The sequence below is a fragment of the Crocodylus siamensis genome, chromosome 10 (genome assembly GCF_052110815.1).
Source record: "Crocodylus siamensis isolate JL-2025a chromosome 10, ASM5211081v1, whole genome shotgun sequence".
NCBI classification, from domain to species: domain Eukaryota; kingdom Metazoa; phylum Chordata; order Crocodylia; family Crocodylidae; genus Crocodylus; species Crocodylus siamensis.
The window spans coordinates 61,554,026-61,573,814 of record NC_143404.1 but is presented as its reverse complement, the minus strand read 5'-3'; the positions used below and the strand labels follow the sequence as shown (position 1 = coordinate 61,573,814).

Below are 19,789 nucleotides of genomic sequence, written 5' to 3'. Positions count from 1 at the left end.
AGGTGAGAAAGGGAAGAAAAGTTTGCAGATGTAGTTTCTATTTTCTTAAGCCATTCTAATAAATCAGCAACAGAACCAACAGAAAGTCAAAGGTGAGACTTGACAATACAATTGATTCCACAGTCGTTTGCATTAGTTGTGTGGGAGAAACCGCACACCGGTTTTCAGTGCCACCAGCCCTCCCCTACAGTGAACTAGATTATAGTTGGGTGGGGCTGAGGGCTGAGCAAGCTTACAGCTCATAAAATAACTTTCATGCTTTGGACCAGGCTATTAATTATGCTAAATCTAAAATGTGAGAATTACGTTATTTTCCATCCTTAATTAAAGCCTTCATCCTTGCTATTCCCTCCCTTCCCTTGTGTGCCAAGCACTGTTTTCTTCCTTTAAATTCAGTTCATTATATCCCTCTACGTAGAGAACATTGCTGCATAGCTATGACTATGGTTAAACACGGACTAGTAGTATATGCACCTACATACCAATACTGCAACACTACCAGATGTAATCCTGAAGCCACAGATTCACCAAGAGGGTCCAGAATCAGAACTTAGTTAAGGTAGGAAGCATGTCTTATATGCCTATATATGCCTATATGGTGCTGAGCACACAGCACTTATTAAATAATAATTAATTATATATGTTAATACCTGGAATCTAAATGAAAGGTGAGTCAGAGAGGCTCCTTTAACATCATTGAAATATACACTGAACTTGAGCGATATGAAACAAGTAAAAAAAAAAAAAAGTAAAAGATGCTGAAAAACACCATCCCTTCTAAATGGACAAAGTTGGAGTCAATGAAGTATATAAATCCATGGTGACACTCTGCTAGGATGTCTAACAGCAGAGCACAGCCCCTATCATTTCCTCTCTGGATGTCACTTCTTCCATGCACTTGGCAGCATGAAGCACATCTTTGTCAGGCAGGTGCTGTCATACTGCTCAGATGTTGCTGGAGTAGAAAGGAGATCCAGAGGGATCTGGTCCTGGCTGTCTTGGAGGAGGCACTCCTGTTCTATTTGCCAAAACTTGGTTTCAGAGGGAGTGGCACACAAATATGCAAACAAAATAAACCATCCTGTTTTGGGCCCTTATTCACTTGCCATGGAGTAGTTTCTCCTTGAGCTACTTAAATACTATACATGGGGAATCCAGTAAATACCTGTAAGTCTTGACTGCTCAGTTTGCATATTTAATTGTATTAACTACAGCCATCATGTGCAGCAGCAGGGAAACTGCACAGCCTTATTTTAGCTCAAGAGACTGAAATGCTAGTACCAGAAACTAAGAGCATCTTCAGATATAATGTTCTGTTTAAGCTGTTCTGTTTCTGTTAATTCCAGGACAGGTAAAGTGAAGGAAAGAGAAGGGAAGGCCACAGGATTTGTGACACCTATGAAACAAATAGAAGTTCCACTTTGGGAAATAAAAGAGGAAGTGATACATGCCTAGATGCCAAAAAAAAGGGCTATAACCTAACCAGCTCAGAACTATAAATCTGTCAGACTGCATGGTTGTAATTGTAGGGGCTTAAGTTAATTCAGCTAGCTTTGTTCTCCCTTTGCAGATAGTTACAGTTACAGAGACCAACGGAAATATGGGAAGGCAGTATACCAGGAGATAGTTTTAAGACTATTACAGTCTCCCTGTACTAACACATCTTCCCTAGATAGTGTTCCTCTAACCATACATTCCTTCCATTCAGTGCAGCACTTGTATTTTTATAGCTGTGACCCCTGAGTTTTCAAGGTTCCAGAAATCAGATCCTTAAACTTTTAATAGGCTTTGCATAACTTTTCCAAAATTGGAACAAATGACACAAAGCAAAGGAGAATGGCTGGGCTGTGCATATTACTAGATGGGATTTTAACGCTGCTGTTGCCCATGCTTACCCCTTAATTAACCCATGTGAGAAATCAAAGGAGCTTCCCTAAGATAGAGTTCTCAGAATGGTTTTAAAATGGATTTGCCTACAAACACCAATGCCACTTGTACAGTCGCGTTATCTGCAAGCACAACTCAGACCTTCTTGGTTGTGTTAAGGTTTGAAAACTGAAGATTTTAAGGTGTGAAAATCTCAGGGTTTGGGGTTTCAATCTTGCAAAAGTCTTCAACGTGTGCTTAACTGTAAGCCTTTTGGTTGCCTTACTGAAGCTAATATAACTACCTGTGCTTAAAATTAAGCACATACCCAGTAGTTGAGTGAGTTACTGAATCGAGACATACTTTTTCTATGCGTGGCCAGCTGGGGTTCCTCCTTCCTTTTGACATGCCAGCAGTGGTCCACTTCCTACATTTCAGCCTCCCTGTACTGTTTTTCCATTTATTTTGCCATCTTTTTAATTTTATTTGCACTTTCACCATTTTATGTTTAGAAAAAATACAAGACATGCAAAATTACAAATCGTGTCATACCTATTGATTTATTCCTATTTTTAAAAAATCTCCTTTTGTCCTTCCCTATTTGTGCCTGTGATATATGTTGCACATGCAGAAAACCCGTGTGTTAAAGCTTGTTGAAATAGCTAATAGGAAAAATCACTGTAAGTCATGTTCTAAAAATACTACTGCACTTTTCTCTTTACCAGTCTTTTGAATTTGCTTGCCATTCTGGATGAATGACAGAGTGACAGTCCTGATATTTTGTAAATTAAGCATATAAAGGACTTCCCTTGAACTCAATATATCTTTGTATAAGAAATGCTGTTTTCCCAAATCAACATAAAGTGTACGCGCTTTGAAACTGCATTAAAAGAGCACCAAATGTTCTTTCAGTAACACAGTCAACAGCAGTGTGAGCTTTATTGTAGTTACCCTTAGTAAGTGTTGATGGATTTATGAAGGGCTTCATTAAATATAGGCTTAAAGGATATCCGCTATCACCCACTTGTCAAAAGAAAAAATAATATCAAAGCCATCCCTGCAGATCAGAGATGCAGGTGTTAACAGTGCATTATAGTCTGGTAGTGTTTAACTTGCCAATTAATTGCACTAGTCTTGTCTGAGCTCAGACATTTGAAAGATAAATTTAAAAGACAAATGCATCCAGTGTAGACGTAAGGCACATGTATGTTGTTGCCATAATGCTACTGATTCTTGTCTTGGCATCACAAAACAAGTTTGCATTTCTGTTATAAAAATGCTTCCTCTTTCTATGCATTATGCACAGAATGTAGTGGCTGCGTGTGCCCATTAAACCATGGGAACAGATTGCTCTTGCAAGTGTTCATTCTTTCAGTTCTTTGTTTTGTTTTCTGGAAGACAGCATAATAGGTGGAGTATGTTTCCGTACTGCTCTGCCTCACCAAATCTGCCTTTTCCCTTGTCATTCCACTCAGTGAATCGGTAGCAAGAGGAAATGCAACACAAACGTGAAACTATCCACCGTAGAGTTTAACCCATGACTGCAACTCTTCTGTGCTATAGCCAGAAAATTGATATGCTTGCAATCTCAGATGAGGCTGGATTGGACGGATGGAACTGCAAGTACAGTCCCCCTATGCTGAAAATATAATATGCATTGCATTGGGTATACCTTACTGGTATGAACAAACAATAAATGTGGATCAATTTTGTATGCCTACTCAAAAAAAAAACAAACCACAAATTAAAAAACCAAAAACAAACCTTCCAAATTAAAATTGCCCACTCTATTTTTATTGTTATTGTTTAGCATTTCTGTACTACTCAAAAGGCATATAAAAGACACATCCCTACTACTCAGAGATGCTATCATTAGCTCAAATACATAACAGAAAATGGCATGTAAGAACCCCACATTGGATCAGAACTACAATCCATTTAATCTAATATCCATCTGCAGTCCACCTTGATCCCACAAACCACAGAGGATCCCAGCTGGTGGCTCCTGCAGAGAGCCGTCCCCATGGGTGTGTATCTGGCATGCTTCACAGATGCCCCCAACACCCATCCCTTCTGTAAGCAGAGGAAGACCCTGGCATGCCTATCTAGAGTGTGCCAGGCTGCAGCCCCCTTTCCTGCCTCCTCCCCTCACCTGTTTATTCCTTGCATGATTCCCCTCACCTGTTTATTCATGCACTCCCTATCTGCAGCCCCACCAAGTCCTAGGACCTCCTGGTCAACCTCCTCTTGGCCCTAGCCAAGCCAGCCATCTATCTCACCAGGTAGGAAGCACTGGCCAGGAGGACTCCTGGGGATGGTGGGGCTGCTTTCCTGTCCCTGGTCTGATCTTGTAGTCGGGTAGTTTCACTGGGCAGTGTCCACTGGCTCCTTGGACTTGTTCAAGAGCCAGTGGGCACTCTTCCCCCCCACCCCTTGGTGCATTCATTTTAAACCTATGACCTCACTCCTGTCCCTGTTATATTTTGATAGGTCCCAAGGAATCAGTTGTTGCTTACTCAGCTGCCTTCCTTCTAAGTGAGAGCATTGTCTAGCATTTCTTAGTGGGCATTGGCCCACGATCCTTTAAGCAACAAGTAGTTTCATAGTTTCATAGTTTGTAGGGTCGGAAGGGACCTGAGCAGATCATCTAGTCCGACCCCCTGCCATGGCAGGAAAGAATACTGGGGTCAACTGACCCCAGCAAGATGTTCATCTAACCTCCTCTTAAACACCCCCAGGGTAGAAGCCTGCACCACTTCTCTTGGAAGCTGGTTCCAGACCCTAGCCGCCCTGACAGTGAAGTCGCGCCTCCTGATATCTAACCTAAATCTACCCTCTGCCAGCTTGTGACCGTTATTCCTGGTCACTCCTGGCGGTGCTCAGGGAAACAGTGACTTCCCCAATGCCTGCTGATCCCCCCTGACTAGTTTATAACAGGCCACAAGATCCCCCCTCAGCCTTCTCTTTTGGAGGCTGAACAGGTTCAGGTCCCGCAGCCTGTCCTCATAGGGCCTGCCCTGCTGCCCCCCGATCATACGAGTGGCCTCCTCTGGACCCTCTCCATGTTGTCGACATCCCTCTTGAAGCGCGGCGCCCAGAATTGGATGTAGTACTCCAGCTGCGGCCTGACCAGTGCCGCATAGAGGGGGAGGATCACCTCCTTGGACCTGCTCGAGATGCATCTGTGGATGCATGCCAAGGTGCGGTTGGCCTTCCTGACTGCCTCTCCACACTGCCGGCCCATGTTCATCTTGGAGTCAATGATGACCCCCAGATCCCTTTCCGCCTCCGTGCTGACAAGAGGGGAGTTCCCTAACCTGTAGGTATGGTGCCGGTTGTTCCTCCTGAGGTGCATCACCTTGCACTTGTCTGTGTTGAAACCCATCCTATTCTCGTCCGCCCACCCTTGTAACCTGTCAAGGTCTGATTGTAGCCTGTTGCATCTTTCCAATGTACCCACGTCCCCCCACATCTTAGTGTCATCAACAAATTTGAACAGGGTGCTTTTTACCCCCTCATCCAAATCGCTGATGAAGATGTTGAAAAGCGTGGGCCCGAGGACCGAGCCCTGGGGGACCCCACTGCCCACATCCCTCCAGGTTGAGAAGGACCCATCCACTACCACCCTCTGGGTGCGGCCCTCCAGCCAGTTGGCAACCCATTTGACTGTGTGGGTGTCTACACCACAGCCCCCCAGTTTCTTAATGAGAACGGGGTGAGAGACAGTGTCAAAAGCCTTCCGGAAGTCCAGGAAGATTATATCCACTGCTACCCCTGCGTCTAACAATCTGGTGATCTGATCGTAAAAGGCCACCAGGTTGGTCTGACAGGACCTGCCACTGATGAACCCGCATTGGTTGCCCCTAAGCATCCAGTCTCCTGCTGGCCCCTCCTGGATGTGTGTCAGCATAATTGTCTCGAACAGCTTGCCTAGGATCGAGGTGAGACTAATTGGCCTATAGTTTCCCGGGTCCTCCTTCCTGCCTTTTTTGAAGATGGGGACCACGTTGGCCCTCTTCCAGTCCTCCGGCACCTCACCAGAGCACCACGAGTGCTCATAAAGCCGTGCCAGGGGACTTGCAATGACCTCGGCCAGTTCCTTTAGAACTCTAGGGTGGAGATCATCCGGGCCGGCTGACTTGAATACGTCCAACCCCTCCAGAAGCTGCCTAACTAAATCCTCGCTAACCCATGGCCCATGTGTGCCTCCCCTGGGGCCCGAGGGGGGCCCAGCAGGGAGGTGGCTGTTCTGGTCCCTACTTAGGAAGACGGAGGCAAAGAAATCGTTAAACATGTTAGCTTTGCCGTCTGGTGTGACGACCAAGTTACCCATGTTGTCCTGCAAGGGCCCCACATTACCCGGGACCTTCTTTTTACCTCCTATGTATTTAAAAAAGGACTTCTTATTGTCCTTAATCTGGGAAGCTAGTCCCAGTTCCATCTCTGCCTTGGCCTTCCTAACTGCCCCTCTACATCCCCGAGCAACTACAGAATAGTCCTCCCTGGTGATGACCTCTTCTTTCCACTGGGTATAAGCCTCCTTTTTAGCAAGGAGACATTCCCGGATGCTTTTGGTGAGCCACAGAGGCTTGTGTGCTCTCCTGCTCCCTTTGATCCTCGTTGGGATTACCTTCCTTTGGGCTTGGAGGGTCATCTCTTTAAGGAGCGACCACTCTCCTTGGACACCTCGCTCCCCTCCCCCCCGGTAGGGCTGACAGCAGCCAGCACCAGATGCTTCAGAGGAAGATGTAAGAAACCCATAGTAGGCAGGTGTGAACTAATCTGCTCTCCACACAAGTCTTACAGCAACAGATCCAAAAGTGGGGTGGGAGGAAGTCAGCAGGACAGAAATGTAGAACGTAACTTTCTCATAGCAGAGAACAGTTTATAGCTATTATTTTTCATATTATATATTAGTTCCATCTGAACAGAAAAAGCATATTTTCTGTGGATAGGCTTTACTACATATTAAATTCAGATCTCAACAATATTATTATTGTGCTCCCTCCTGGAAGTGCAGCCACAAAAGTGTGAGCATATTCTGGAATTAATACCTAACACAATTTTAAGGAGTATAGCTACAGGTACTCGGTGTTGCCTGATAAATCACACAATACTTTATTTACTTACATATTCATTCATTTATTTAGAGTAAATTTCCAGCCCCTAAATTCAAGGGGTTGTTATGCTATTATTCTTTTTTTAACAAGCTTTTAGTTCTGATGACTGGAAAAAAGTTGGCAAATGGAAGAACCCTAGTGTGATCTAACTGCATCTATAACCAGAAAAAACCTAACATTTACGTTTTAAAAAAATAAAATCTAATTATTTTAAATCCATCTTATACTTTTGGGGGGTGTTGTAGGCCCTGATTTCTGAATCTTGAGTGGTATTCCTGGTTTGTTTGTTTTTTTATAGTATCAGAGAAATGTGTGGCACTAAGCAAATAAAAGCTAGTAAAATAAAAATTGTGACAATTTCAGAATTTTTCATGTGAAGTTTTGACCATGTAGGGCTGCAAAGAATACCATATGTATTCTGAAAAGAATTCTCTCTCTATCTACAGATATAGATAGATAGAGAGATTTACAGATATAGCTACAGATATATCTATTGTGTGTATGCATAATGTATGTACGTGTGTGGGTGTATTCACTTTTTTTATTAAAAAAAAAGTTTTATTTCACTTGACTTTACAAAGCCAGCTCCACAGCCTGAAGCCAGAGGCTTTTCTATGGGAAGAAAAGAATATACATATATGTGTGTGTGCACGTATGTATGCATGTATGTATTCTTTTCTTCCTATAGAAAAGCCTCTGGGTTCATATATCTGTGTGTATGTGTTTGTATTCTTTTCAGAATATATATAGTATTCTTTTATAAGTTGACCAGCTTCAGGATTGGTCCTAAATTAAAGAAAACACAGAATAAAGTGCAAGTAAAGAGATGAAACTTAAAAATGATGCTTCTTGCTTTTCTCCCAATCATTGTGATGTAATACTAATAGTATCACAAACAAAAAAATGGCTTCTGAGCATGAGTGAGTGAATGAAAGATTTTAATGAGTAGGTGGCTAGTGTACCAGAGGTCTTAATAACTACATTATCCAAAAATATGAAGGGTATAATATAATATCTTGCTCATGTACTTTGACTGGCATTTGGGGCAGCTTGGAAAGAGATATGAAGTTGAGTGGGAGAAGGAAATAATAAAAGGGGTACTGAGCAATGTGGAAGGAAGCAGAGAAGGTGTAGGAAAAAACGAGCTGAGAAACAGGCAATGGTAAATGCCAAACAAGGGACTTTAAAAGTCCCTTTAGTCCTCAATGCCTGGTTTCAGATACTATTGGTGATCTGTAAAATAAGTATCTAATACAAGAATGGATAGGAAGCCATTTGCTGCACCTCTGGCAACAAAATTACATTGTATCTGTCCTTATCTGTGTGTACCTTGTTTTGCAGCTCACAAGAGAAGGATGAGACTGTTCAGTGTATACTGTCTACCCTTAACTACAGAAAAATTATTAAACTACTAGTATAAGCACAAGTATTTTAAATCACCTGGTTCAACATCTGGTATTTTTGTACAGATGATTCGATAAAATTGTGACCCTGCCTTTTAACCTTTAAAAACAATTCTGTTCTTTGACAAGTTTTACATTTGTATAGTGACAAGTACACCGCTGGCACTCAATAAATAACACACTTTTTCAGTAGTTATGATAGTAACTAGAGAAGTGGATCAGAATTGTTACTAGGCTAAATCACCGAGAGGAGAAAAGTCAAGGTCTACTTACTGTTAAATGTAGTAAGATTTTTTTGATTGTGTCCATTTTTTTTCTCCCTTCTCAGTCCCCATGTAAATAAAAGCAATGGATTAAAATAATGACAAATAATTAGCTCCTGATTAGACATTGTGCAGTGGGAACTTTGTGGCACAAAGATCTTTTTAGGGCTTGCTTGTGAGTCTTCACCTCTGTGCTGGCAAAAACTGAACATCAGTGGTGCCTGTACACGTGATGAAAATTGCCTGGTTTTGAGGTTTAATTGCATCACACGTTACACATTTCGGGGGTTTTTTGTGATTTAAGTGAAATGGTTACATTGCAAATTAACCACATCCCCATGTAGTTTAGTTTGCACTGTAGCTACTTGTAATGTTGCAGGCTTTAATCTGACAACTCACCCCCTGGTCACGGAAGAGGTGGGCTGAAGGCAGAAGCGGCGAGAGGGGTCCAATCCTTTTTTTGATTTCTCCCCCACAGAGTCTTCCCACCTCTTTCATGGCCAGGAAGCAAGCTGCCAGTGGGCTGAGTGCCCCCTGAGCTACTGGGGCCCCCGGTCCTTACCTCTGTGGTGGTGGCACCCCCCAGGGCTGCCCAGGCAGGCTGCCAGCAGGTCAGGGGCTGCCCCAGCTCAGCGGCAGCACCCACTGGATCCTACTCTTCCGCAAGCCCGCTGGGGCTTCCAGTGCACTGTGCACCATCCCCACCACCTTCCTGCCACCTGGGACCACCCAGGAATGGGCTGGCTTGCCAACAGGTCACGTGAGCAGGCTCTGCTGGGAGGGGGGAAAAAAGTGGTGAGGGGCCCAATCCATTTTTTTCACAGAGCCTGCCTGCAGCCAGAGGGCGTAGGATGAAGCTACCAGGGGTCCTGAGCTGTGGGGGGCCCCAGTCCTTCCCTCCATGGCGGTGGCACCTCCCAGGGCTGCAGGTGGACTGCTACCAGACCAGGGGCTGCCGCAGCTCAGAGGCAGCACCCAGCCTCATCCCTGAGCCTGCTGGCAGCCTGCCCAGGCAGCCCCAGGGGTGCCACTGCCATGAAGGAAAGGACCCAGCCCCCCCCACAGTGCAGGAGCCACTTGGCCCACCAGCAGCTTGCTCCCCAGCTGCAAGAGAGGCAGGCAGGCTTTGCAGAAAAAGAAAAAAAGGATCAGGCCCCTCACCATAACAATCACAGAAACTCTTAAATTGAAACAGTGGTGGCTTTTCCAATTTAGAGGACTAAACCCCTGTCACTTGTACAAGTAGCCCAGAAGTATAAGCTTGTGGCAGAGAAACCAAAGTGGGTTTTATTTCACTTGACTTAACAAAGCCAGCTCTACAGCCTGAAGCCAGAGGCTTTTCTATAGGAACTCTCTCTCATATTCTTTTGGGGAAGAAAAATAAAATATGCTCCATCTTCCTGCCCCACTACTTCCCCCACTTCTAAATCATGGGTTTGTGGACAAAGAAGTTGCGTGGTTGCTTTTCCCAGGGAAGTTAAACCCACATCTTTGACAAAACAAAGGCTATTCTCTTAGTATTAGAGTGGCTGCACCCTTCTGGCTACACTCCAGGCTATACCACTTTGGAAGATGACTCAGATTCTCCAAATAAAATCTGAAAAAGAGTTTGTAAAAAAAATAAAAATCTGAATTCACTTAAGTCAGTGGATTGTGTATAATAGTATCACTGCTCCCATAAATAATGAGCATGTAACAATTTTGCTATTTCAGTCATTGCAGAACTGTCTGTGCAAAGATTGAAATAACTCAGATCCAAATTGTAAACCATACATATCGCATTACGTGAGTGGCAGGGTAAGAGCTTCGTGTCTCACAGCATGAGAATGAGTTATTTCTCCTTCTGTGCATATGTGGGAATCAATCTGGCAGGGGTGTGAGGAGTTAGTAGAGATGGAAGTTCTCCACATTAGGAAGAGTCATGGTGCAACTTTCTTTTACCCTGGAGCAAAAAGGAACTCAGGACCAAATCTTGATGCACAGTTGACTTCTGGCTCTTGTAAATTTTTCTATTATTTTTGTCAATGCAGACTCCAAGCAAACAAAACTGAAACTTCAGCTTTTATTTCAATTACAAGTTCCCTCTTCTGAGACTAAGACTATAGTTTAAGCTACCTAAAATGCATTAAGCTAGCGGTTCTGTTGCAACGATGTTACCTCTCAAGATATTTCTTTGGCTTTAATATACTGTTAATCTACATAGGTTGTTCATCTCAGTAAATGATCACTGAGCAAATGCCATCATCCATCTTCTATGTCTCATAATGAAATATCTCATTCATTAAATTCCTGTGGATAAAGGAGATGAGGAAAAATGAACTTTAGATGTCTCCTGTGCGTTGTCCGTGTCTCAGCTCTGTAAAGCAAGGCAGAGATCATGACTGCTATATAAACCATGATCTTGGTTTTGATTCTGATGTCATGATCTTCAAGCACCCATTTCTTCAGGCATCCAAAGGCTGCACTTGCACATTTAAAGCTATGTTGGATTTCTTTGTTGATGTCAGCTTTCTGTGAGAGCCGGCTTCTAACGTATGGGAAGTGCTCGGTGTTCTCCAGAGACTCACTGTGGAGATGGATTACCAGAGCTCATTAGGAGCTTGTTGGTGGAGGATGTTAGTCTTCTGAATGTTAAGCATCAGTACCATTTTCTTGTACGCCTCAGTAAAGATGATGATTGCTTGAAGGTCTGCTTCCAAGTAAGCACATGCTACAGCATTGTCAGCATACTGGAGCTCAATAATTGTGGTTGGAGTGGTCTTGGTTTTGGCTTGGAGTCAGCTGAGGTTACACAGCTTACTATCGATTCAGTAGTTGAGCTCCACTCCAGCTGGAAGCTTGTTGGTGGTCAGATGTAGCATCATGGCAAGGAATATTGAGAAGAGTGTTGGAGCAATGATGCAGCCTCACTTAACTCCCATTTTAACCTCAAAGGGATCTGTAATGGATCCATTACTGAGAACCACTGCTCACATACCATCATGCAGGCAGAGAATGGTGGCAAATTTTGGTGGGCACCCATACTTCAGAAGAATCTTCCACAACACTTCTTGGCTGATAGTCAAAAGCTTTTGTGAGGTCAAAGAAGGCCATGTGGAAAGGCTTACGTTGTTCCTGACACATCTCCTGCAGCTGGCAAGCTATGCTTCTTGATGGCTAAACCCACACTGAGATTCCAGGAGGAGGTCTTCAGCAAGTGTAAGGAGGTGGTTCAGAAAGGTTTGCAAAATGATAATGATATAACTGCAGCTATACCAGACATTGTATCAATTAAACTACCTATTTTATCAAAGCAGTATGAAAGGAAAAGAAAAATGAGGATGGGGGAAAGAATAATAGAAGTTTATTCCTTTTTGCCTTTTTCCTCCTGTCTCTATTGCCTCTCCTATACACCAAATTCATTCTCTCAGTTTTCTTCTCTTTGTTTTGTCTGTGCTTTAATTATTTTCAAAAGTGCTGAGTGAACAGAATTCCAGTCAAAGTCAATAGCATTCATAGGTGTTCAGCATGGTGAAAATCAATCAGTCCCTTTAATTCGCCAATTAGCGGTGTAACATACTTGCCCTTTAAAATCAATATATTGCACTGAGTTGATGGGAGACAGGATTCCAGCCCTAGAAATTAGCTGTTTGGTCACCCAGTAAACCTCTGCTGAATCTTTTGAGGATTGTTTTCTCCATTATCTTTGCTGTCACTGACAATCAGTTAAATTCATCATTGGAGAGAACGTAATCAGTTATTTTGCACAGGATCTTCTCTCTGCTATAGATATGATATATATATCAACCAATTTGGTTAATAAAATATCTTAATTGCAAAATGTGAGGATGACTTCTGCTTCAACTGTGGTGAATTGTTTTTAAATTGTTGTTGCTGTTGTGGCCCTGCATCATGTGCTGATAAACCAGACAACCCAGATGAGCCATCCGGAAAAGGCTAGCAGGACTAGCAGAGCTGTTCCTTATTTTCCATTCGTGAGATAGCAAATGCTATTTAAATTAATTGGAGTTCATTTGAAAATATGTGCAAACATCCTTCATCATCCTTTTAAAAATCTTCAATCAATTTTGGTGTAGAAAGTGATGGGAAACTACTGTTTAAAATGAATCCCATTGTGCCAGTGGAACACTCAGTGAAGATTTGAAGGGCTTATTTCAGTGCTTTTTAGTCTTTTTAGATTCAAGGCACTACATGTTAGACTCTGGACACCTCTTGTCAGACTCAAAGCACCACTCAGAAAATGCCAGCTCTTATTTTTCAGTCTCTTTTTTTTTTTTTGACTACGGGAAAATAACAGAGCAGTTTTTTGTTACAAAGAACACCGGAAGACTGCAACAGGTCAGACTGTATTAATACTAGGGATTCTTATTTGATGTCTCTGGTCACATCCAGACAATGCGCAGTATGTGGTGCTGCAGACCCGTCTGTGGTGCCACACACTGCATATGCAGGCATTCCCCACTCTGTTACCATGAGATCCCAGGGTCAAAAAAACACATGCCAAAAAAAAGTGAGGTGGTGCATATGGTGGCAGCATGTGCCACCCAAAGCCAGAGCTTGGCCAGCTGGAATCATGCTTCAGTCGCTAGCCAGGCTCCCAGCTGCAGGAGCACCGTGGCTGCAGCTCCCCGAGGACCCCAGGTAAGGCTGCTGGGGCCAGGGCCAGCATGGATGCTGGGACCAGCAGTTGCTGGTCCCAGCCTCCCTTACTCCACCTGGGGTAACCTGCCGCATGCCAGAGAGCATGTGGCACAGGCATCCCTGGGGAAACAAACATCTGCACTCCATCTGGACGTGGGCTCTGGGTTTATCTTGTGACTCCTTCTTGGACCCCAACCATTGTATGGCACCCTTAAAAGGAACTCAAGGCACCCTAGGGCCTAGTAATTAGTAGTTGTGATGTCACTCCCCTTCTTTTCAGTGCAATATATTACAGTTCATCTACAATAGCTGTGAAACAGACCCATGCTTGTGTTTCTCCAATCTGTATGTACAGGCAGTCCTCAACTTCCAACATTTCGAGTTACAATGTTTCGCACTTACAGCTTTTATAAATTGACACCCTGTTTCAACTTTCTGACATCAGTTTCAACTTTACAACGCTTGATTCGATGCCGTGCTACACTGGTGAACAAGTTTACTGCGTTATCCATCTCCCTGGACAATATCTGTCCAAACTTCTTTGGGCACCTTCTTTAAGTAACCAGACAAGACTCCTGAGAAGACTCCAGCCATGAACCCTTCAAAAAGTCCAACCAGGAGCCCTTCAAAAAGTCCAGCAAAGTCACTTCAAAGAAGACCTTCCAAATCAATATGATTGCTATTTACAATATAAATACATTAATGTAGCTACATTATCCATCTATAATTGATTATAAAATTCTGCGGGGGTTTTGGTGAAAATAGGGTATCAGGCCTTGGTTCAGGAACCAATCCCCCATTTATAACATTGTTTCCTATGAGAAAATTGGCTCTGAGTTACAATGTTTTGACTTGAGATACAGTTTTCAGGACTCAATTGTCTTGTAAATCTGAGGACTGCCTGTAGTGGCAAAACAATTGTATCCCTTCAGCAGAACAATAATCTGCTCCTTCTGGAATGCAGTAAATATACAGCCAGGGCTAGCAATTACTGTTTAAGTTTCTTTTGAACAAAAGTTGCTTGTGATCAAGGTGTCCTGAAAATCATTAGACTCCTTCAGTGCTGCGGAGATCTTTTTTCTTAGACTCCTAACTTTGAAATCAACAAGATAATTCACAAGCTGATACGTTAAAGGGATCCGTGAGTCTCTGCAGGATCAGGGCCTTAAGTGGTAACTTCCTGGGAAAGGAAATGTTTTCTGGAGAACTAAATATATACTTATCTGCCTCCACTGGGGTTTTAAAACATGTTAGTTAAAATGTAACACCTTTTATAGGGGTGTAGGTTGTAACACCAGTTATACAAGTGTGAACAGCACAACACATGCTCAAACTGTTGTTCTTTACCTAATAATGAGCTTAATCATGCAACTTTCTCGCCCCAAACCCCTAGGCAAACGAAGCACCCACCAAGACAGTAAACTTTACATTGCTAAAACAGGAATACTTTTCACTTGAGAATATTTTTAAATTTACATCTAAAATAAAAGTGGAGGATACAAAATTAATTCAGAGTAGTATGATCCTTTTAGCAATGTAAATGATTATGTACTAGAAGGCACAGTGAGGCTTGCCTAAAACTGAGTCCTTTTAGGGTGAGTACTCTTATTGGAAGTTTTGCCAATGAGAATTTTCAGGTTTGGAGTATACTGGTGGTGTCTGTATGGCAGGATGGATCATTATAGGATGCTTCCATACCATGGTGATTACTGACTGTAATATAAGATGACAAAATAGATGGATGTGACCATTTATATAGGACTTGTTTGCATTGGGGATTTCAGCCATTAATTTAGCTATTATAAACCACAACTTCCCTGGGTGCAGAATAAGCAAGAGCAAGCTGCACTGATGCAAATTATAGTGTATAGCAAATTTGGCTGCCCCACCAGCATCAGGCTGCCAATACCTGTAACTGGGACAAATCCCCAGTGCTGAGTTTCCCATGGTTAGTGAAAATGAGTTCTTACCCATTTTGCAGAGAGAGCCAAGTATGCAGCTAGTACTTGCATAACTACCAACATACGCAGGTGGCAAAGGCCAGTGCACTTTGCTATCCCTTGGTACGGCCATGTTTTAATTGCTTTGTACTTCTCCACTGACTTTAATTAAACTTTCACTAGGTTATTTTTACTATTTCTGGTCACTGAACAGATACTAGTAGCCATCTGAGACTCCCTTAATATTGCTTGATGCTTTTGCAGGTGCTTTAGCATCATCCATGTAACCTCAAGTTCCCTATTTGAAAAGACACTTAGTGTGCATTTTTGTGAAAGTGCAGTGCTGGATTTTTCATTTTCATATCAATGGGAAAGTATACTGAGTAACTTCTTGTAACCAAATAACACAGAGTTATTAAGAACCCTTCCGTATTCTTGTCTGCAGAATATAAATCTGGACTGTAAATCTTTTGTGAGAAAAATATATTGGATTGGGAGAGGAAAGGAGACTTCAGTGCCAGTGACACCAAGACCACATGGACATGATATTTAGTGAGTCTGAACCAGGGTCCTTGTGATACTTTCAAGGGTGCCACACAATGTTAAGTTTGCAAACATGATTTACAGGATAAATCCAGAGATTTCAAAAAGAAATCCAACACTATGGTCTTTCTGGTTGTGTCCCCACAAACACGCATGTGCGGTTTGCAGCACGGCAGACCCATCTGCAATGCAGGAAACCGCATGCACCATACATGCAGGCATTCACTGCACTGCTCATTTGCAGTGCAGTGGGATTTTTTGACGCCAGGAGGGGTGGCGCATGTGACGTCAGTGCGTGCCATCTGAAAATGGAGCCTGGCCAGCCAGAGCCATGGTTTGGCTGCCAGCCAGGCTCTGCACGCCTGGATTGCCACCACTGGAGCCCCAGGGGGGCCCCCAGGACCCCAGGTGAAGTTGCTGGGGCCAGTCTAAGTGCCGGCCCCAGCCTCCCACTTGGGGCAACTTGCCACGCGCTACAGTGCATGTGCGGGGACCTTCCCTGGGACAACTAGCAGTGGCACAAATACGTACCACTGCTGTTTGTCCCCAGGGAACGCACGTTCCTGCTCGTGGGGACGTGCCTCCTGAGTTCTTTGCAACAGGAAAACTGCCCTATTCTTTTAGTCCAGAAAAGAGTGAAAACTAAGAGCTGGCATTTTCTGAGGGGTGCCTCAAGTCTTTCCAGTAGTGTTTAAGAGTCTGAAAAGGTTGAGCACCATGGGTCAAGTGAGGTGTTTGTTTTCACTGGGGGGCAGGTTGGAGTGGAACGTGCCAAGTACAGAAGCGTGAGGGGACCAGAGGAGAATGCAGGGTGGGCGGAAAAGAGGTAGCTAGTCACGTTGGTCTGAAGTCAGGCAAAAGACAGGGTAGATATGCACCTTTATAGAGTAATCAAATAAGATAGCTAGACAGATAGCATAAGCTTTTGTGAACTTGAGTGCACTTCATCAGATTCAGACTCAGCATCTGATGAAGTAAGTTTGAGTTCCTGAAAGCTTATGTTCTCTATAGAGCTTATTTTAGAAGTTTTCAAACTTTTTCTTATTGTGTACCCCTTCCAGACTTACCAGCTGCATGTGTACCCCTAGCAGCATGTTTAATATTTTAATCCCTTCAATATTTTAACCCCCTAATTATTATTATAACGAAAATTAAATCCACCATTGCACAATGTCTCCTGTATACTCCCCAGAGATGTCTTGTATACCCCCAGGGCTACACATGCCACCATTTGGGAGCCCCTGGCTTATTTAGCTACTCTATAAGGTGCATCTCTACCTTGCCTTGTGCCTGACTTCAGACTAACACAACTAACTACCTCTCTACTTTTCTCTCACCCTGCCTTCTGGAAGGAAAAGAGAAAGTGGGCTTGACTGGGGGACCAAATTATGGGGCACTGGGCAGGGATGAACATTGCAGTGGGACCCGGCTCCATTTGAAACATAGGAAATACTGTCAGGTGCAGAAGGAAGCAAAGCCAAATTAAGGCACAGGCACTTACGCCCCAATAAAAAAGCCTCAAGTCCTGGAGTCAAGCATGTACATCAGTACCTGAGCTTACCCCTTCTTACAATGCAGTTTTCGGCCTTTGTGTTTGCAAAGAAGCTGAGGAGCATGAGCAGCCCCTCAGTGGTTTCTGCTCACTTTCTGCAGAAAACGTGATGCACTTTTTCTGTCGAAGGGCCGTGCCCACGATGCTCTACGGAGGCGCATTCTCCCCAACATGAAGTTAAAAAGTATATACACGAATAAAAGCAGCCAACACATTGTTAGTGTCTGCATAAGGATTTCATAGACGCCAGGGCAGGAAGGGGAGCCTCGTGAGATCATCGGGAGACGGCGGGTTGCATGAGCCCGCTTCCTGGGCCAATATGCGGTTGTCCCCGACTTCTGGGGGGCAGGAAACCACATGGCCGTGGCGTGCCCCGCGAGGCTGGGGTGGCGCGCGAGCTGCCGCAGGCGCCGGGAGCATGGCGGCGGTAAGCAGCGGGCTCCCGCAGGCCGCCGTGGCACTGTGGGCAGTGGCGGGGGGGCTAGCGCAGCCACACGCAGATGCCACCAGCGGCGACCACAGCCTGCCGGTGGCGTGGGTGGCGAGCGGCGCCCGCTGGCAGACCGCCGCCGCCACGCTTACTGCCAGTATTAAAACAGCACAGCTAACCTCCAGAAAGCCGCCTGCGGGGCTGGGGTGAAGCCTGAGGTTTCAGCGCCAGGAACATCTGCCAGGCGGCAGGGCGGGAGCCGGCGCGGGGCGGCGCGGGGCGGGCGCTGCGGAGGCGCGGCGCGGGCGGCGCGGGGCGGGCGCTACCTGCGCGCGGCGAGCCCGGCCCGGCCCAGCCCGGCCGGCAGGGGCGGGCGAGGCGCTGCCGGGAAGCCGCTCCCGCTCCGCCGCGGCCATGACCGACAACATCCCGCTCCAGCCCGTGCGGCAGAAGAAGCGCATGGACAGCAAGCACCGCAGCGGGTGGGTGAGCCCCGGCCCCGCGCCACGCGGCCGCCTTTGTCCCCGGGGGGCTGACAGGTCGCCCTGCCGCCATGGCGAGCGGCACGCCCAGCCCGGCTGCCCGGCAGCCCCGCTTCTCGCCCGGCCGGCGCGGGGCAGGTCTCGCGGAGAGTCAGGCCGCGCAGGCGGGTCCCCGGATGGGCTGGGAGTTACCGGAGCCCTCATCCTTTGTATCTCCTGATGGGCTGGGGGGGGCTGGGCGCTGTCGCTCGGAGCAGGCTTTGGTGCCTGATGCACCATCTTCTTGCTCCGACGCATGTCGTTGTGTCGCCAAGGGCTTTCTCCAAATGCCAGCCGCGGGGCCTGGGGGCTGTGCTGCTTGCTAAGGCCCAGGATGGCTCCTACGCTGCTGCCCCAAGGAGTGGGGACTTTGCCGGCTTCAGAAGGTGGGCAGGGGCCTGGCTGGGTTAGCTCGGGGATGCCCGTGGAGAAAGGGAAAGAAGCCATGGTGATGCAAGCACCTTTATCCCCGTATCATTGGGAATTGTAATATTCAAGTAAAAAAAATATATATATATTGCTAACCAGACTAGCCGGACGTACCAGCCCTGTGTGTGGATGTACAGTCCTGGGTTGCTGCCTAGGAAGTCATGTTGTTACTGGAGCCTGTTCTGTTTTTATACCAGGTGAATGACTCTTAAGCCACCATGTCCAAAGAAATAATGATTTCTTTAACAAGGAAGGCTGTCTTGTTGAATGTGGCGTGTCATCTTTTTGTTTTGATCTGGATTCCTTGAGCTGAAGCTGTTGAGCAACATGATGCTGTCTTTTAATTAGTACCTTTTCTGTTGTATAGTGAATTAGCATATGGATATAATAATGTCCATGACAGCTCACCACTGAGGACGAGGCTTGAGATGAGACCTACTGCAGCCAGGCTTATCGTCTGCTAGGACGGTTAGGCTGGTGTTTCACAGGGTAAAATCGCTGCTGCTTAACATTCAGTTATCTCTCTCTGATCTTTTTTATGCCATGAAGCCATGAGGTCATCCTTGATGCTGCTTAGCTGATGTACTGTCTTATAGGGCTTTACAGTCTCTATAGGTCCCTCTCTGTTTTTCTGCTGTAGTTTGCTTTGTTAGCAGTGGCTGACAGCAATCACCCTGGTGTAACCTAAGCTCTCGTTCACTGGCTCTGGAGCTCTAACTGGTTATCCGTCACAGAGGTGGTGCTTGTGCTAGCAGGAACTGTTGACAGGGAGCTGTACTGCAGCATTGATTGTAATGATTTGAGACTTATTTTTCTTTGTACTGGAGCAGATCAATTTTTAAGGCAGTGGTATTCCCAGAAAAATGACTTATTTCCCAGGATTATCAGATCTCTCTTTAATGTGTTAACGGGTGTGTAGGTAAAGCATGCAAGGAAAGCAAAACTAAACCCGAGTGTTATAAATCTAGAGAGAAAACAACCTGCCAGACAGTCCTTGCTCGAGCATCTATCTCACGCACCCTGGCACTAAAGGATCTGTTCCAAACTAGTGGGATGAAAAGGGAGGAAATGTTAGCAGATG

General features: G+C 45.1%; 1 protein-coding gene across 2 annotated transcripts in view; it reads left to right on the top strand.

Annotated features, from left to right (window-relative positions):
- The first annotated feature begins 18,043 nt into the window (after nucleotides 1-18,043).
- The window catches only part of ATP9A (ATPase phospholipid transporting 9A), a 96,640-nt gene continuing 94,894 nt past the window's right edge, over nucleotides 18,044-19,789 (top strand). The window contains exon 1 of one of the 2 annotated variants that reach the window (XM_090064209.1): nucleotides 18,044-18,240. In XM_090064209.1, the coding sequence (XP_089920335.1) occupies nucleotides 18,173-18,240 (68 nt within the window). In that variant the 5' untranslated portion in view covers nucleotides 18,044-18,172. The remainder of the gene's footprint in view (nucleotides 18,241-19,789) is intronic. The other variant, XM_090064208.1, reaches the window with a different exon arrangement.